Source organism: Tachyglossus aculeatus, chromosome 5, assembly GCF_015852505.1.
Source record: "Tachyglossus aculeatus isolate mTacAcu1 chromosome 5, mTacAcu1.pri, whole genome shotgun sequence".
NCBI lineage: Eukaryota > Metazoa > Chordata > Mammalia > Monotremata > Tachyglossidae > Tachyglossus > Tachyglossus aculeatus.
The window spans coordinates 63,148,544-63,167,100 of record NC_052070.1 but is presented as its reverse complement, the minus strand read 5'-3'; the positions used below and the strand labels follow the sequence as shown (position 1 = coordinate 63,167,100).

The window sequence follows — 18,557 nt, the reverse complement described above, 5'->3', positions numbered from 1 at the left end:
CCCATCCCGGTCCCGATGGCGTCGGAGCGGGTGTCCCGCCGCCTGTGCCGGCAGGAGCAGGAGCTGCTCTGGCTCACCAACCAAATCGGCCGCCTCAAGGACCAGCTGCACCGGCCAACGCCGCCGCCACCGGACGGCCCCGGCCCCGGCCCCGGCCCCGACCAGGCCCTGGCCGAGGCCGAGTCCCTGTCCCTGTCCGGGCTTTGGGGCCCGGGGCCCCGGCCGGAGCTGGAGCGGCTGCGGGCCGAGAACGAGGAGCTCCGCTCCCGGCTCCGACACCTACGGCGAAGCCTGGCGGCCCAGCGGGGACCGGCCCCGGCCCCGGCCCCGGCCCCGGCCCCGGCCCGGCCCCAGCCCCTGCTCCCTCCTCGGACCCCCGCCGGCGGAGGCGGCCCCCAGGTAACCACAACTGCCGGCGCCGGCGGCGGGACCGGACCACACCAGGCCCCTCACAGGCCCACCCCACCGCCCCAACCTCACCCTTTCTCCCCCCATCCTTTCCCCCATCTGTTACCCCCATCCCTTCGCCCCCTCCCTCCTCCCATGCCTTCCCCCATCCCTGCGCCCCCTCCCTCCTCCCATGCCTTCCCCCATCCCTTCCCCCATCTGTTACCCCCATATCTTCCTCCACCTCATTTCCCCATCCCTTCCCCCAACTGTTACCCCCATATCTTCCTCCACCTCATTTCCCCATCCCTTCCCCCAACAGTTACTCCATCCCCCCAACCCTTTCCCCCATCCGTTACCCCCATCCCTTCCCATCCCTTCCGTGGACTGATTGCCTTCTCCCTTAACTTCTCTGTGCCTCAGTTACCTCTTCTGTAAAATGGGGATTAAGACTGAGAGCCCCCCCGTGGGACAATCTGATCACCTTGTAACCTCCCCAGCGCGTAGAACAGTGCTTTGCACATTGTAAGCCCTTAATAAATACCATTATCATTATTATTGTTCCCCCATCCCTTCTCCCATTCCTCATTCCTTCCCCCATTCCTTCCCCCATTCCCCATTCCTGGGTTTTGGAGTCAGAGGTCATGGATTCAAATCCCGACTCTGCCAACTGTCAGCTGTGTGACTTTGGGCAAGTCACTTCACTTCTCTGTGCCTCAGTTACCTCATCTGTATAATGGGGGTTAAAACTGTAAGCCCCCCCGTGGGACAACCTGATCACCTAGTCACCTCCCCAGCGCTTAGAACAGTGCTTTGCACATAGTAAGCGCTTAAACGAATACCATTATTATTATTATTATTATAATTTTCCCCATTCCTTCCCCCCATGCCTTTCCCCCATCTCTTCCCCTTTCCCCTTCCCCCTGTCCTCCTCTTCCCCTTCTCCCCATCCCCTTCTCCCCCACACATCCCTCTCCCCTTTCCCCTGTTCTTCTCTCACTCCTGTCTCCCCCTTCTCCCCTGCCCTTGTCCTGGGCAGGAGTTGTTCCCCGAAGTGGAGGCGGGCCGGCCAGCGGACCAACGGGGCAATAATAATCATCACCACAACGGTATTTGTGGTACAGTGGGGGCCCGTTGTTGGGCAGGGCCCAGCTCTAGCTGGTGCCCAATTGGCCTTTCCAAGCGCTCAGTCCAGCGCCCTGCACACAGTCAGCGCCCCGTCCATACAATTGAATGAATTGGTTCCCCGCTTACTCCGGGCCACCCACTCTTCTAACCACTGGCCTCCATCCATCCAAGAGAGTCAGGTTGGACGCAGCCCCCGTCCCACGTGGGGCTCCCAGTCCTCATCCCTATTTTACAGGTGAGGTCGCCGAGGCACAGAGAAGTGAAGGGACTCGACCGAGGTCGCACGGCAGACAAGGGGCAGAGTTCGGATTAGAACTCAGGACCTTCCGACTCCCAGACTTGGGCTCTAGCCACTAGGCCAGCGCCCTGGCTCTGCGAGGCTGCAGCAGGGGACAGGGGGGGATGCACCAATCAATCAATCAATCGTATTTATTGAGCGCTTACTGTGTGCAGAGCACTGTACTAAGCGCTTGGGAAGTACAAGTTGCCAACATATAGAGACAGTCCCTATCCAACAGTGGGCTCACCAGCTGGATGAACTTGTGACCTCCCCCTCCCCGAGCAAATAGCCAATTTAAAGTATTTATTGAGTGCTACCATGTGCAGAGCACTGCACAAAGAGCTTGGGAGAGTACGATGTAACAGTATAACAGAGACATTCCCTGCCCACGACAAGTTTGCAGTCTAGAGGGGGAGGCACGTATCAATACCGGACCCTGAGGAAAGGGACTTGGTCAGAATGAATTGGGTTTGGGAATAAGAGCTTAGTACAGTGCTCTGCACACAGTAAGCACTCAGTAAATACACTTGAATGATCCGAAATTGATTGGCCCGCAACCAATTTGCTAGGACTTGGGACCTAACTCTCCGAAGCACTTAATACAAGCGTGCCTAAAGCATTAACCTTGGAGTCAGAAAGCCATGGGTTCTAATTCCGGCTCCGCCACTTGGCTGCTGTTTGACCTTGGGCAAGCCACTTCACTTCTCTGGGCCTCGGTTACCTCATCTGTAAAATGGGGATTAAGACTGTGAGCCCTAAATGAGACAAGAACTGTGTCAAATCATTTATCTTGTATCTACCCAGCACTTAGAGCAGCGTCTGGCATGTAGTAAGCACTTAACAAATACCATGATTATTATTATTATTGTTATTATCATTACAGTGATCTACACGCAGTACAGTGATCTATACAGAGAAGTAGCGTGGCTCAGTGGAAAGAACCCGGGCTTTGGAGTCAGGGGTCATGGGTTTGAATCCCGGCTCTGCCAATTGTCAGCTGTGTGACTTTGGGCAAGTCACTTAACTTCTCTGGGCCTCAGTTACCTCATCTGTAAAATGGGGATTAAGACTGTGAGCTCCCCGTGGGACAACCTGATCTCCTTGTAACTTCCCCAGTGCTTAGAACAGTGTTTTGCACATAGTAAGCGCTTAATAAATGCCATCATTATTATTATTATTACATACTCAATAAATACCATCAATTTGTTAACCACTTTGTGCCTATTACTGGGATAGATACTACATGATCAGATCACACTCTGTATCCCAAGTAGGGCTTCCAGTCCAAGGGTGAAGGAACTTAATCCCCATTTTACAGATGAGAAAGCAGCGTACTGAGAAGCCAAGTGGCCTGCTCAAGGTACAGATGAGGTAACTGAGGCAGAGGGAAGCTACATGACTTGCCTGAGGTCACACAGCAGACAAATTACAGAGTGGGGATTAGAACCCAGGTCCTTCTGACTCCGAGGCCCATACTCTATCCACTAGGCCATTCTGCTTCTCACGGGTTGCACAGCAGACAAATGAAAAAGCCTAGATTCAAAGTCAGGTCTCCTAACTTCCAGAATGTAAACTCACTGTGGGCAAGGAACGTGTCTACCAATTCTATTGTATTTTAGTCCCCCAAACACACAGTAAGCACTCAGTAAATACCACTGTTGGATCCACTGTGCTCTTTCAGTGAGGCCATGTTGCTTCTTTAGGGAGGACCTTTATTCATTGTCGTATTTATTGAGCACTTACTGTGTGCAGAGTACTGTACCAAGCGCTTGGGAAGTACAAGTCAGCAACATATAGAGACGGTCCCTACCCAACAATGGGCTTATGCTTCAGCTCTCCAATTGAAAATGGAAATTATTTGGGCCAGCTCTGTAATAATAATAATAATAACGATGGTATTTGTTAAGCGCTTACTATGTGCAAAGCACTGTTCCAAGCGCTGGGGAGGTTACAGGGTGATCAGGTTGTCCCATGGGGGGCTCACAGTCTTAATCCCCATTTTATAGATGAGGTAACTGAGGCACAGAGAAGTTAAGTGACTTGCCCAAAGTCACACAACTGACAGTTGGTGGAGCTGGGATTTGAACCCATGATCTCTAACTCCCAAGCTTGTGTTCATTCCACTGAGCCACACTGCTTCTTCTGTAGACCTCACCATGTGTTGGATCCCACCATTTAATCTAGGAGAGATGTAGTGCCTAGGCATCTAACTTGGAATAGAGGGGAATGCATCAGCTGTGGAGAAGGAAAGATTGTAAGTTCAAGTTTGGAGAAGGAAAGATTGAAAGTTCAAGTTCTGCAACTAAAACTATCCAAAGCAAACGCAGCTTCTGTGTGTCCAGTAATATAATTGGTGGGTGGGGGGCTGGAGGGTGGTATATCATAGCAGCTAGAAAGACTTAATTGCAGGATGAGGCTGACCATAAGTGTCCATCTGAAGTTGAGAGAATTAGCTGTTTTGGCTCATTGGTCTGGGGAAATAAGTTATTTCCCTTGTGAAAGACACATTAAAGACACTGAGTCAAAATGTCTTACAGCTATGTAATGGACCCTGGTTTGTCGAAGACAGGCTGAAACTTTACGAAACACTGAAGAGAGAACATGACTCCTTGCTTGCCCATAGAGCTGCAAACCAGAGTAAATTGATCCAAATAACGCTGACCGATGGGAAAGTAATTGAAGGAGAGTCTTGGAAAACAACATCCTATCAAGTGGCTGCTGGAATTAGGTAAGCAGAGTTTTTTGCCGAGAACGCTGGTATAAAATCATTTTCTAAAAATGCCGAGAAGATGAGTGAGTGAAGACTAAGAACTTGTTTTCCTTTTTTCACTCACTTTAAATCTCTTATAATTGTATGGTTGTTGAGGGTTTTTTTTCTGTGCGCCACTAGAGCGGCTATGCATTTCTGTAAAATTCAAAGTCCTTGTTGACCTCAGCACTAAACATCTCCAGGTATTCTAGACCATTTTTTTGTTGTTGCTTTTTGCCAGGATCTGAAAGGAAAAAGGAAGCAGAGTCCCTGGAATTCCAAGACTTTGACCATTCATTCATTCATTGTTGGATTTATTGAACGCTTACTGTGTGCAAAGCACTGTATTAAGTGCTTGGGAGACTACAGTGCAACAATAAACAGACACATTCCCTGCACACAACGATTCCTCAACCCCCTTGGGCCCACAGAGGTGGCATGGAAAGCAAAGGGTGCAGGGGAACACCTAGGCCAGGAGTGGCAAATGTGAAGGTCCCTGAAGCTCCAGTGGCATGTGAACTTATGCTAACAGTGCAGGGATAAACTCCTAGATTTTCCCCTTTTTTTGCCTGTTTTCTTGGTTGCAGAGGAGAAATATAGGTCCCTTAACCTGCTGGAATGCGTTAGGAGTTTCCTGTTTATTTTCGTGTCTGGTGCAGCAAAGAGATCCAAAGTGCCACATCACCACACCAAATGTGGTCTAATATTCTTCCCTGTCCATACCACACCTGGGGCTGCAAGCCCAGTGTCCCTGCTCCCCAAATGGCAGGACCAGGGTGTTGGAGGGTGCCTGGCTCGCAGAGAACACCCGTGAATAAAGATTCACTCTCAAAATGTCCAGTGAAACCCTAATGAAATGATCAGAGTGTGGCAGGGGCTGAAAACATGAAGCACCACTAACCATTTCTGACTGAAAACTTAACAGTATTTAAATATAGAGTGCTCTTATCTTGTTGTTACAATTCAGTGGCCCAATGTAGATAAGTTAAATTCGGTTACTTTTCTCTGTAGTCCAGCACTGGCCGATAACACAGTAATAGCCAAAGTGAATGGTGAATTGTGGGATTTAGATCGACCGTTGGAAGGAGATTCTACCCTAGAACTACTTACGTTTGAAAATGAGGAAGCCCAGGCTGTGAGTACTTTTTTAAACTTTGAATTTTTCACTGGGTTTCCAAATTTTATTATTTAAGAATCATTGTACAGAAATGTGGACAGATGTGTAATTTTGACTTTTTTAGGAGATATCTTGAACATAATAAAATGATTGGAAGCATCTAGCTAATTTTGCCATGGATAGCTTTGGCTTTCATTTATGGCTTTCATTTTCCCATAGATTCATATATAGTCCTTCTATTAAAATTTTGTTGTTTTGGAATGGAATTTTAACAGAGAAAAATATTCGGGGGTTGTTTTTTCTTTGATCATTTACGATTTTTTCTTCACTCCAGGTCTCTGGGTATTAAAAAGACCTATTGGAGAACAAATGACAAGGTTGATGGTTTTAATTGAATCCTTACTATACTAAGCACTGTACTAAGTGTTTAGGAGAGTTCAATAAAGTAGACACATTCCCTACTCCCCTCAAGGAGTTTACAATCTAGTGAAATGAGATGGGAGAAAATAAAATGATTGCTTTGTGCATGTTGGGGTTATCTCAGTAGATACTAACTCGACTTAGTACAGTGCTTTCTCCAATAAATACTATCGATAAAGCAGATAATCAGCGTGCTAACTAAATATAAAATTCTTATTTTGAGTGATAAAATAAAAACCATTTTACCAAGAACTTTAAAGTGTGCTAAATGAGAGTTCCCTGGACAATCTGGGTGATGGCTTCATAAATTAAAAGGCTAATGGAAATCCTTCATTTTTTTACAGATTCAAAACACAAACAGGCACCCTTCAGTTTACATGAAAACTTGTTACAGAGTGACTGTCAACGTAACATCAGAATATCAGTGATGGAAAAAGAACAATCTAGACTCAAATAATGATTTGTATTAAATGGCGTAGTATCATTTCACTTTGCAACCCTTGTTCTATTGTAAACTACTTGAGAGCAGGAAGAGTCTAGACTGTGAGCCCGTTGTTGGGTAGGGACCGTCTCTAAGCGCTTAGTACAGGGCACTGCACACAGTAAGTGTTCAATAAATACAATTGAATGAATGCAGGAATGTTTACTAATTCTCTTATATTCTCCCAAGGGTTTTGTGCAATGCTTTGCACTGAATACATTTGGATTGGTTCTATAATAGGAAAAACTGATGGTGATGCCTAGAGTTAGACATTTAACCCCTGAAAGGCATTTTTAAAAATCAATTAATTCCAGATTTGAGTACCTACTGTGTGCAAAGCACTATTTTAAGTAATGGTAAGAGATGCCAGGGTGGTCATTTAGGTGTCGCCCCTGTCCTCAGGAGACTCAAGTCAGAGAACAAGGGCAAAAGGAGAGCTGTTTAAAGACACAAATGGAAAGACAGAAATGCTGAAGAGCCAAGCGGAGGCTGCCTGGTTGCTGCTTCAGCTTCTAATTCGCTTTAGCAGATCTGGCAGTCTTCAGTAGTAGGAGCAATTCGTATTTATTGAGTGCTTATTGGTGCAAAGTGCTATACTAAGTGCTTGGGAAAAATACACATGTGGATTTTTTTTTTAAAAGCAGTATTTGTTAAGTGCTTACTATGTGTCAAACCCTGTAATAATATAATAATAATAATAATAATGTTGGTATTTGTTAAGCACTTACTATGTGCCAAACACTGTTCTAAGTGCTGGGGTAGATACAAGGTCTTCAGGTTGTCCCATGTGGGGCTCACAGTCTTCATCCTCATTTTACAGATGAGGGAACTGAGGCACAGAGAAGTGAAGTAACTTTCCCAAGGTCACACAGCTGACAAGTGGCAGAGCTGGGGTTAGAACCCACGACCTCTGACTCCCAAGCCAGGGTGCTTTCTACTAAGCCACGCTGGGGTAAATAATCAGGTCCCACATGGGGCTCACTGTCTAAGGAGGAGGAAGCACAAGTATTGAATCCCCATTTGGTGGAGGAGAGAACAGAGGCCCAGAGAAGTTAAGAAGTTAAGACCCGGAGAGAAGCAGCGTGGCTCAGTGGAAAGAGCATGGGCTTGGGAGTCAGAGGTCATGGGTTCAAATCCCGGCTCCACCGCTTGTCAGCTGTGTGACTCTGGGCAAGTCACTTAACTTCTCTGTGCCTGTTACCTCATCTGTAAAATGGGGATTAAGACTGTGAGCCCCACGTGGGACAACCTGATCAACTTGTATCCTCCCCAGCGCTTAGAACAGTGCTTTGCACATAGTAAGCACTTAACAAATGACATTATTATTATTACTTGCCCAAGACCACACAGCAGACACATGGCAGAACCGGGCTTAGAACCCAAGTCTTCTGACTCATGCCCTTTCCTCTAGGCCTTTTAGTCTCTGCCTAGCAACCTTTATCTTATTATCATTCAACCTCTTGATCAGGTGGTCATTTCCTGTCATTTTCTGATCTCAAGACCATCTTGAATAATCCGAATTTCTTTTTTACATTGTTTACAGGTGTATTGGCATTCAAGTGCTCATATTCTTGGAGAGGCTCTGGAAAGTTATTATGGGGGCTGCTTGTGTTACGGCCCACCCATTGAGAATGGATTTTATTATGACATGTTCCTTGAAGACCGGTAATATTTTTCATTCATTCCTGAGAGCTTTTCTTCGTCTTTTAATGCTGGAAGTGATGGTGCGTTAGCTCAGTTGTAGCAAAACATTTGCATATCAAAATATTTTATCCGATTACAAGAAGACCCAGCCTTCCATTTCAGTATTTGGGTTTGAGGTGCATTTGTCAGTAATGGTCACTGATAGGTCACTGAATATGCTGACCATTCAGCCTAGTCTTGAGTGTTTATAGGTTGGACCTGAGGCATTTTTTAAAAATATAAAAATGGCTTTGGAGTTAGGACTGAACTGGATAAGATGATCAGTCTGCCTTGTATGACTTCCCATTCTCTTGCCTACTTCAGATGCTTACATTTCCATATCACTGCTGGACTGTGTCTAGATAATGCTTGGTACAATCAGTCAATTGGTGGTATTTACTGAGCACTTACTGAGTGTGAAGCTCTGTACTGAGTGCTTGGGAGAGTACAAAAGAAGCAAAATGCAAGTTTCCTGTCCTCAAGGAGCTCACCAGCTAGGAGATAGATGCAAACATTTTCCGTATGGGCCTCTGTGATCACGGAAAACTTTAACCTGACACTTCTCCCTCTCCTGTCCATTTACGAGAGAGAGAGAGAGAGAGAGAGAGAGAGAGAATTTTGAAATGATGTCCTGAAGTTCTGATTTTCAACACAGATCAATCAATCAATCAATCAATCAATCATATTTATTGAGCGCTTACTATGTGCAGAGCACTGTACTAAGCGCTTGGGAAGTACAAATTGGCATCACATAGAGACAGTCCCTACCCAACAGTGGGCTCACAGTCTAAAAGGGGGAGACAGAGAACAGAACCAAACATACCAACAAAATAAAATAAGTAGGATAGAAATGTACAGGTAAAATAAATAAATAAATAAATAAATAGAGTAATAAATATGTACAACCATATATACATATATACAGGTGCTGTGGGGAAGGGAAGGAGGTAAGACGGGGGGATGGAGAGGGGGACAAGGGGGAGAGGAAAGAAGGGGCTCAGTCTGGGAAGGCCTCCTGGAGGAGGTGAGCTCTCAGCAGGGCCTTGAAGGGAGGAAGAGAGCTAGCTTGGCGGATGGGCAGAGGGAGGGCATTCCAGGCCCGGGGGATGACGTGGGCCGGGGGTCGATGGCGGGACAGGCGAGAGCGAGGTACAGTGAGGAGATTAGCGGTGGAGGAGCGGAGGGTGCGGGCTGGGCAGTAGAAGGAGAGAAGGGAGGTGAGGTAGGAGGGGGCGAGGTGATGGAGAGCCTTGAAGCCCAGGGTGAGGAGTTTCTGCCTGATGTGCAGATTGATCGGTAGCCATTGGAGGTTTTTGAGGAGGGGAGTAATATGTCCAGAGCGTTTCTGGACAAAGATAATCCGGGCAGCAGCATGAAGTATGGATTGAAGTGGAGAGAGACACGAGGATGGGAGATCAGAGAGAAGGCTAGTGCAGTAGTCCAGACGGGATAGGATGAGAGCTTGAATGAGCAGGGTAGCGGTTTGGATGGAGAGGAAAGGGCGGATCTTGGCAATGTTGCGGAGCTGAGACCGGCAGGTTTTGGTGACGGCTTGGATGTGAGGGGTGAATGAGAGAGCAGAGTCGAGGATGACACCAAGGTTGTGGGCTTGTGAGACGGGAAGGATGGTAGTGCCGTCAACAGAGATGGGAAAGTCAGGGAGAGGACAAGGTTTGGGAGGGAAGACAAGGAGCTCAGTCTTCGACATGTTGAGCTTTAGGTGGCGGGTGGACATCCAGATGGAGATGTCCTGAAGGCAGGAGGAGATGCGAGCCTGGAGGGAGGGGGAGAGAGCAGGGGCAGAGATGTAGATCTGGGTGTCATCAGCGTAGAGATGATAGTTGAAGCCGCGGGAGCGAATGAGGTCACCAAGGGAGTGAGTGTAGATTGAGAACAGAAGGGGACCAAGCACTGAACCTTGGGGAACCCCCACAGTAAGAGGATGGGAGGGGGAGGAGGAGCCTGCAAAAGAGACTGAGAAAGAATGACCGGAGAGATAAGAGGAGAACCAGGAGAGGACGGAGTCTGTGAAGCCAAGGTCAGATAACGTGTTGAGGAGAAGGGGGTGGTCCACAGTGTCAAAGGCAGCTGAGAGGTCGAGGAGGATTAGGACAGAGTATGAGCCGTTGGATTTGGCAAGCAGGAGGTCATTGGTGACCTTTGAGAGGGCAGTTTCCGTGGAATGAAGGGGACGGAAGCCAGACTGGAGGGGGTCGAGGAGCGAGTTGTTGTTGAGGAATTCTAGGCAGCGCGTGTAGACAACTCGTTCAAGGAGTTTGGAAAGGAATGGTAGGAGGGATATGGGACGATAACTAGAAGGTGAGGTGGGGTCAAGAGAGGGTTTTTTTAGGATGGGAGAGACATGGGCATGTTTGAAGGCAGAGGGGAAGGAACCAGTGGAGAGTGAGCGGTTGAAGATGGAAGTTAAGGAGGGGAGAAGGGATGGAGCGAGAGATTTCATAAGATGAGAGGGAATGGGGTCAGAAGCACAGGTGGCCGGAGTAGCACTTGAGAGGAGGGAGGAGAGTTCCTCTGAGGATACCGCTGGGAAGGATGGGAGAGTAGCAGATAGTGTTGAGAGCCGGGGGGTTGGAGAAAGGGGGGAAGAGACTTTGGGGAGGTCGGACCTGATGGATTTAATTTTGTTAATGAAGTAGGAGGCCAGATCGTTGGGGGTGAGGGAAGGAGGAGGGGGAGGAACCGGGGGCCTGAGAAGGGAGTTGAATGTACGGAAGAGCTGGCGGGGGTGATGGGCATGGGTGTCAATAAGGGAGGAGAAATAGTTTTGTCTGGCAGAAGAGAGGGCTGAGTTAAGGCAGGAAAGGATAAACTTGAAGTGAACGAGGTTGGCATGGTGTTTAGACTTTCGCCAGCAGCGTTCGGCAGCTTGAGCATAAGAGCGAAGGAGGCGGACAGTGGCAGTGATCCAGGGCTGTGGGTTAGTGGTGCGAGAGCGGCGAAGGGAAAGGGGAGCGAGCGAGTCTAGCTGAGTAGAAAGGGTAGAGTTGAGAGCAGTAATCTGATCATCAAGACTGGGTAGAGAGGAGGGGGCGGCGAGGTGGGGTGTGAAATGTTCCATCTATTTTTATACTCATTCCTCCAGGCCCACAATGCAGAAAGGAAGACTGGATTCAGGAGTAGTTTTCTGATTTTGTTTTGCTAAGGATGATTGAGTTTCAGACTAGCAGATTCTTAAAAGTTAACATTCAGGATGCTGGGTCAAGAGGAAAGAGAAGAACATTCAGAATTATAGGTGGGGAAAATAAGTGAAAATAGCCTAATCCAATTCCCAGTAATTTGGAGGAGTCAATAAGTATAATCTTTTCTTTTGTATATATTCATTCATTCATTCAATCATATTTATTGAGTGCTTACTGTTTGCAGAGCATTGTAATAAGCGATTGGGAAGTACAAGTTGGCAACATATATGCTAAGGACCTTCATTTTTTATTAATATTGTAAAGCACATAGTCCATTATTTTTACTCAAATATTAACAAATACTGCATTAATTTGTTCAAGTAGAAAAACATTGAGTTATCCTTAAATGAATCATTCAATCCCCTCTACACTGTAAGCTCACTATGAGCGGGGAATGTGTCTGCTTATTATTTTGTATTCTCCCAAGCTCCTAGTACAGTGCTGTGCACACATTAAGTGCTCAGTCAATTGTATTGATTACGTGCTTGGGAGAGTACAATGTAACAATATAGCAGACACATTATGGACCCAATACAATATGGCAGCAGCAACAGTGGTTCTGGAAACTTCTGAGCTTGTTCTCGCTGGGCTTGTCTGGCGAGTCACGAGCTCAGGGAGCCAACAAAACATGGAGAGAGAGCAACTGCTGCTGTTGTTACTTCTGCTAGCTCCCGAGAAGTTACGTGTCTTAATTGTGGTATTTAAGTGCTTACTATGTGCCAGGAACTGTACTAAGCACTGGGAGGAATACAGGCAAATCAGATTGGACCCAGTCCCTGTCCCACATTGGGCTCACGGCCTTAATCCCCATTTTACAGATGAGGTAACAGCCCCAGAGAAGTGAAGTGACTTGACCAAAGTCACACGGCAGGCAAGTGGTAAAGTCAAGATTAGAACCCATGACCTTCTGACTCGCAGGCCCGTGCTCTGTCCACTACACCACGTGCCCTGTGGGCAGACCCAAGCCTTGGGGAACTGGGGGTGAACACATCAGCTCCATTGACCACTGCTCCACCACTCCCTTGACTCTGGTTCCCCGGAGCAGTCCTTTCTGGATGGGAGGGGAGTCTGGCTGTGAAAGGGGAGGCACCTTCGGGGTTAAAGTTTTAGCCCACCCTAAGGGTAAGTAAAATTCAACTGCAGTTTGAAAAATAATGATGTGGATTTTTTTTAACTTATTCTGCCATTATTTTCATGTGGTTAATAAAAGTCATTATCATGTTTCTGTTTAGAGGAGTATCCAGTACAGAATTCCCAAGTCTGGAGAACACGTGCAAAGCTATCATAAAAGAGAAACAACCTTTCGAAAGATTAGAAATCAGCAAGGAAATCCTCCTGGATATGTTTAAGGTAACTTACTAAAGCTATAAGAAACTACTGAAATGTGTTCATTTGGATATTTTAAAGTATTTCAAGTAGCCTAGCCTTCTTGGAAATAGCCAGTTGCTGTCATACCTGATACTTAACTCCCCATAGTTCGTATTCATGAGGAGCTCATGTTTTTGAGCCAGTTGGGTAAACAGAGATAAAACTTTGTCATTTTTTTTTTGGTTGTGGACTTGTATATCTGATGTGCATAGAAGCCCCGTTCCTTTTTTAGCATTTTTAGTATTGTTACATGTTCACTTTTCTCGTAAATGAGGCTCCATTATAATAGAAAATTCTATTTAAATAGAAACATGAACTCCATAACAATAATAATAATGATAGTGTTTAAGTGCTTACTATGTGTCCAGCACTGTTCTAACCACTGGGGTAGATGCAAGCTAGTCAGGTTGGGCACAGTCCTGTCCCACATGGGGCTCACAGTCTTAATCCCCAATTTACAGATGAGGGAACTGAGGCCCAGAGTAGTGAAATGAGTTGCCCAAGGTCACACAGCAGATAAGTGGCAGAGCTGGGATTAGAACCCAGGTCCTTCTGACTCCCAGGCATGGGCTCTGTCCACTAAGCCCTGCTGATTTGCTTGGAACTCCATTTTCCAAGCACTGTACTACAAGTGAAGTAACTTTTTCCTTAGAGGGTAGGTTGTGTCCTGGTTTTCTGTTTGGATTTGGAAATGCTAAGCTTGTTAAAGAGACTTTAGGGAAACCATAATATAAGTGTAAGGAATTTCTCATTTTTAATTCATTGGGGTGGTAATAGCACAGCCAAACCTACTTAGCCAAACATTTTATTGCATAAATGTTAGCTTTAAACATTTTTTGTCATATGGGTAGGATCTTACCATCAGTAGTAACATCTCCTCTGAAAATAAGTGTGTATAAATGAAAAGTAGAGGTACATAAAAATAATTGTGGTATTTACTTGCTTACTATGTGCTAAGCGGTACAGTATAATCAGATTAGAAAACGTCTTGTTCATTCACTCAGTCGTATTTATTGAGCGCTTACTGTGTGCAGAGCACTGTACTAAGTGCTTGGGAAGTACAAGTTGGCAACACATAGAGATGGTCCCTACCCAACAGCGGGCTCACAGTCTAAGTGAGAGGGAGAACCAGAATTTATTTCATCCCCATTTTACAGAGGAGAAACCTGGTGCATGGAGAAGTTAAATGACTTGCCCAAGGTCACACAGCAGGCTAGTGATAAAGGTACATAATGTAAAACTACCACTCTACTCATAGATTTGTACTGATTAATTGACTGAGAATCATCTTTTGTTGGTGACTGTGGTCACTTACTAGGGAACTTTGTCTTCTGATCTGAGGGTCATACCAATGGAAATCCATGAGGAGCAGCACGGCCTAGTGGAAAGAGCATGGGACTGGGGGTCAGAAGGACCTGGGTTCTAATCCTGACCCTGCCACTTTGCTGTGTGAATTTGGGCAAGACACTTCATTGCTCTGTGTTTGTTGCCTCCTCTGTAAAATGGGGATTAAGACCATGAGCTCCATGGGGGATATGGACTGTGTCCAACCTGATTATGTTGTGTCTACCCTAGCACTTAGTACAATGCCAGACACATAGTCAGCGCCTAATAAATACCATAAAAAATGCCTTGTATTGCTCAAAATTTCTCTGCCTCTCACTTTTAAGCTAATTCTTTTACTTTTATGTATAGGATTTTGACTTAAAATCTTATGTGTTGCTGTATATGTTTTTCTTTGTAGTATAATAAATTTAAATGTCGCATTCTGAATGAGAAGGTTGACACCCCAACTACCACAGTATACAGGTAATAATAATGATGGTGTTTAAGCGCTTACTATGTGCCAAGCACTGGGTAAAAGATGTTACTATCAGTATAGTATTAGTAATAGACATGTAGCACATTCTTACCCCAAACGGAATAGCTCGATCGCTAGTTCTTTAAAACCGGTGTGGACATAATGCTAGACTGAGGCAATGGGGAGCCTTGAAGACTTCGATTGAGGCAGAAGAGCACTTCAAAGAGGTTTTTGAGGTCCATTGTGGTGACCACGAGTCCCGGAACCCCTTAACCCTTTACACAATAATTTACCAGATGTACCATAACTGCCATTTTAAGCTCCCAGAGGCAATGAACGAAAGAGACTGCTGTCCAATGCCTCATAGAGTCACAGTCCCTACAAAATATTGCTCACTCTTCCACCAATTCCGGTGGAAAAGGTTTGGGAACTGCCAGCTATACGACGATAACCAAGGACTGAAAAAGTATCATCACTTAATGGAACCTACTGAGCACCACCTCTAATTATCAGAGTGTCTCAGGAAATCTTATTTTCTATGTGGTGATTTGGCCACTTTCATCCAGGGGGCTTTCATCTGTTTCACAGTCACCTCAAAAGGAATTTCCTCAGGTGGAGCCAGAGGTAGCAACAGGGAAGAAGAGCTCTTCTGCCTTCTCGTGCTCCGACACCTCCTCTTGAAGAAGGAGAGGCAGCCTGTGTACCCAACCCATTCAAGGCCTTTCGATAGGGGGGAGAGAACTGATGCAGTGGGATTCAGAGAAGCCTTTTTTTAGGATAGGGAAGAGGAGGAAGAAAGAAAGAAAAAGAAAGAAAGAAAGAAAGAAAGAAAGAAAGAAAGAAAGAAAGAGAAAGAAAGAAAGAAAGAAAGAAAGAAAGAAAGAAAGAAAGAAAGAAAGAAAGAAAGAAAGAAAGAAAGAAAGAAAGAAAGAAAGAAAGAAAGAAAGAAAGAAAAAGGAGCCCTCAGAGGAACCGTGTTCGAAGTTGGTGGTCAGGGAGGAAGAAAGAACGGGTGCCAGTGTTTCTAGAAGGTGAGAGCAGGTAGAAGGAATTAATAGATTTCAAAAGCAGTCAGGAGAGACGGTTAAGAGGATCAGAGAGTGGATGTAGGGGAGGGAAAAAGATTGGGGAGGTGAAGGAGGGATTTTAGGGCGCTCACCCCTGTTGGTTTTGGTTTTGTCGACAAAACGTTGAAGTTCCTTCCTGATGCTCCCTCTTTCGAGCCCGTTGTGTTATCTCTTGGCCTAGAACCCACTTGCATAGGGTTACATGATTCTAAGGGTGACAAAAAAAAAAGGTTGTAGAATACAGTAGCAAGGTGGAGAGAGCAGGGAAAAGACAATATGAATCGAGCTGATTATGGTCTTCTGTGAGTCTTTTCCACAAATAATACCCAGTGCTGTTGCTAATGTAATATTTCAGGGCATAGGATTTAGTTAAGTCAACTGAAATGGACTTAATTTTTTTCCTTTATTTTTAGATTTGTTGCTATATTTTACTTGGATTACACTAATGTGGGTTTTTTTCATGCTTTGCAATATTTTCTTGGTCCTTGTAATATGAAACTTATTTTATATAACTACACTGAATTGCCAAAATAAAAACAACTTTGCCCCAGTCTTTCTTGATTGTTTCATTGTAGGTGTGGTCCATTAATTGATCTTTGCAGAGGTCCACATGTAAGACACACTGGAAAAATCAAAACCTTGAAAATTGTAAAAGTAAGCCTTCCCACTTGTAATATTAGCAGAATCTTTTGATTTCTTAATTCAGTTTTTGCATGTGCTTCTGAGGAATCGCATATTTCAAATGGGGACAGCCATTAACATTTGCTGGGACTTTTATAAAGGGTTATCCACCTATGAGCAGCCTTTGCTTGAGGGCTTTCCCTTATCTTTCCAAAGTCTTATAAAAATACATTTATCCTGATGAGTAAACCAGTTTCTCTTAGTTTTGACATGATGAGAGACAGGTGTTGTGCCTTCTACTGTGATTTAATTACTCCCCCCACCCCCTTCAGAGCCTTATTGAAGGCACATCTCCTTCAGGAGGCCCTCCCTGACTGAACCCTCATTTCCTCTTCTCTCACTCCCTTCTGGGTTGCCCTGACTTGCTCCCTTTGTTCTTCTCCCCTCCCAGCCCCACAGCACGTATGTATATGTCTGTAATTAATTTATTTATATTAATGTCTGTCGCACCTTCCCCCCCCCCCGCCACCCCGAGACTTTAAGCTCATTGTGGGCAAGGAATGTGTCTGTTTATTGTTTTATCGTACTCTCCCAAATGCTTAGTACAGTGCTCTGCACACAGTAAGCGCTCAATAAATACAAATGAATGAGTGAATTAATGAATTTAATGCTCCTTGTCCGAACCAAGTTAGAAAACCCAGCTGGACACTTTAAAAATGTCCCTGAAACTCAGCTGGGCACTTTAAACATGTCCCTGAAACTCATTTTAGGGTAATTTTTATCAGCAAGTGCAATTGGAAAAAACAAAATAATTTAATCAGCCATTATGCTAGCTTTATTTCTTGATGGGGAAAAACAAGTTTTCTTCAGTGATGTACAAGATCATTTTGCTCTCCTCTTGTCTATTAGAATTCTTCAACATACTGGGAGGGGAAGGCCAACATGGAGACGTTGCAGAGAGTCTATGGAATATCCTTCCCTGATAATAAGATGATGAAAACCTGGGAAAAGTTCCAGGAAGAAGCCAAAAACCGAGATCACCGGAAAATCGGAAAGGTAGGCATAGGATACGTTACTAAAAAACTAAGTTTCAGAGCTTATAAGGCTCAAATATCTCTTTCCTTTGCAAACAAGCTATTTGTTTAATCTTCATACTCTAGCATCTCTCTTTTTTCCAGGCACCGCGGGTTTCCCAAGCAGTCCTCTTCTTACTAATAATAAATAATAATAATGGCATTTATTAAGTGCTTACTATGTGCAAAGCACTGTTCTAAGCACTGGACCCAGCTACTTTTTGTTACATATTATTCGTTCAGGTGATTTTTAAAAGTTGTACAATTCTCCATGAAAACCTGTGAGCAAAGAGAGTACAGTTCATTTTTTTGGGAATGTGGGAGTTAATAATAATAATAATGATAATGATGGTATTTGTTAAGTGCTTACTATGTGCCAAGCACTGTTCTAAGCACTGGGGTAGATGCAAGGTGATCAGGTTGTCCCACATGGGGCTCACAGGCTTCACCCCCATTTTACAGATGAGGAAACTGAGGCACAGAGAAGTGAAGTGACTTACCTATAGTCACACAGCTGATAAGTGGTGGAGGCAGGATTAGAACCCATGATGTCCGACTCCCAAGCCCGTGCTCTTTCCACTAAGCCATGCTGCTTCATGAACCCCGTGTTAAAGAAAAGTTGTGTTCTGATTCTCACAACATGTCTGTTGCCACACATAAGCATACAACCAGTCATTCCACTACTACATCATGGTATATCCAGACTGACACACACTAGTAGAAGAATGTTCCCTACTTCCACTGCCCCAGTCCATCTAAGCCATTTAGTAAAGGCAGGCGTTCATACTGAATTGACTGTAAAAAAACATTTATTAAAAGATAAAAGCAAATTTTTCTGCAATCCAGTTTCCTTCAGAAAGTCTTTCTGTAGCCAGCTAGTTGTGGTGACGAGCCCTACCATCTTAAATAACTCTGGCATAGTTGGCTATCTTACCACAAGAGTTCCACATCATAGCTCCCGACTAGGAAAACAGGAAAAATAAAAGCAGAAGACAAAAAGCAGAAAAAAAAATTTAAACTAATATTAAAAAATTGGTGTTTGTATCCGTATTGTATTGTGTATTCTTAGGTGCCGTGGTATGGAATGTTATTAACAACCACAACTGGCTCGTGCATGTGGTATAGCTATTAGTATTTATTGAGTGCTTACTGTGCGCAGAGCACTGTGCTAAACACTTGGGA

At 45.0% G+C, this 18,557-nt stretch overlaps 1 protein-coding gene across 1 annotated transcript in view; it reads left to right on the top strand.

The window, feature by feature from the left end:
* Nucleotides 1-18,557, top strand: part of TARS3 (threonyl-tRNA synthetase 3) — a 39,121-nt gene continuing 20,564 nt past the window's right edge. The window contains exons 1-9 of the mRNA XM_038746454.1: nucleotides 1-342; nucleotides 888-890; nucleotides 4,333-4,523; nucleotides 5,556-5,679; nucleotides 8,106-8,227; nucleotides 12,678-12,795; nucleotides 14,558-14,622; nucleotides 16,257-16,335; nucleotides 17,212-17,358. Coding sequence (XP_038602382.1) covers nucleotides 16-342; nucleotides 888-890; nucleotides 4,333-4,523; nucleotides 5,556-5,679; nucleotides 8,106-8,227; nucleotides 12,678-12,795; nucleotides 14,558-14,622; nucleotides 16,257-16,335; nucleotides 17,212-17,358 — 1,176 coding nt within the window. The 5' untranslated portion in view covers nucleotides 1-15. The remainder of the gene's footprint in view (nucleotides 343-887; nucleotides 891-4,332; nucleotides 4,524-5,555; nucleotides 5,680-8,105; nucleotides 8,228-12,677; nucleotides 12,796-14,557; nucleotides 14,623-16,256; nucleotides 16,336-17,211; nucleotides 17,359-18,557) is intronic.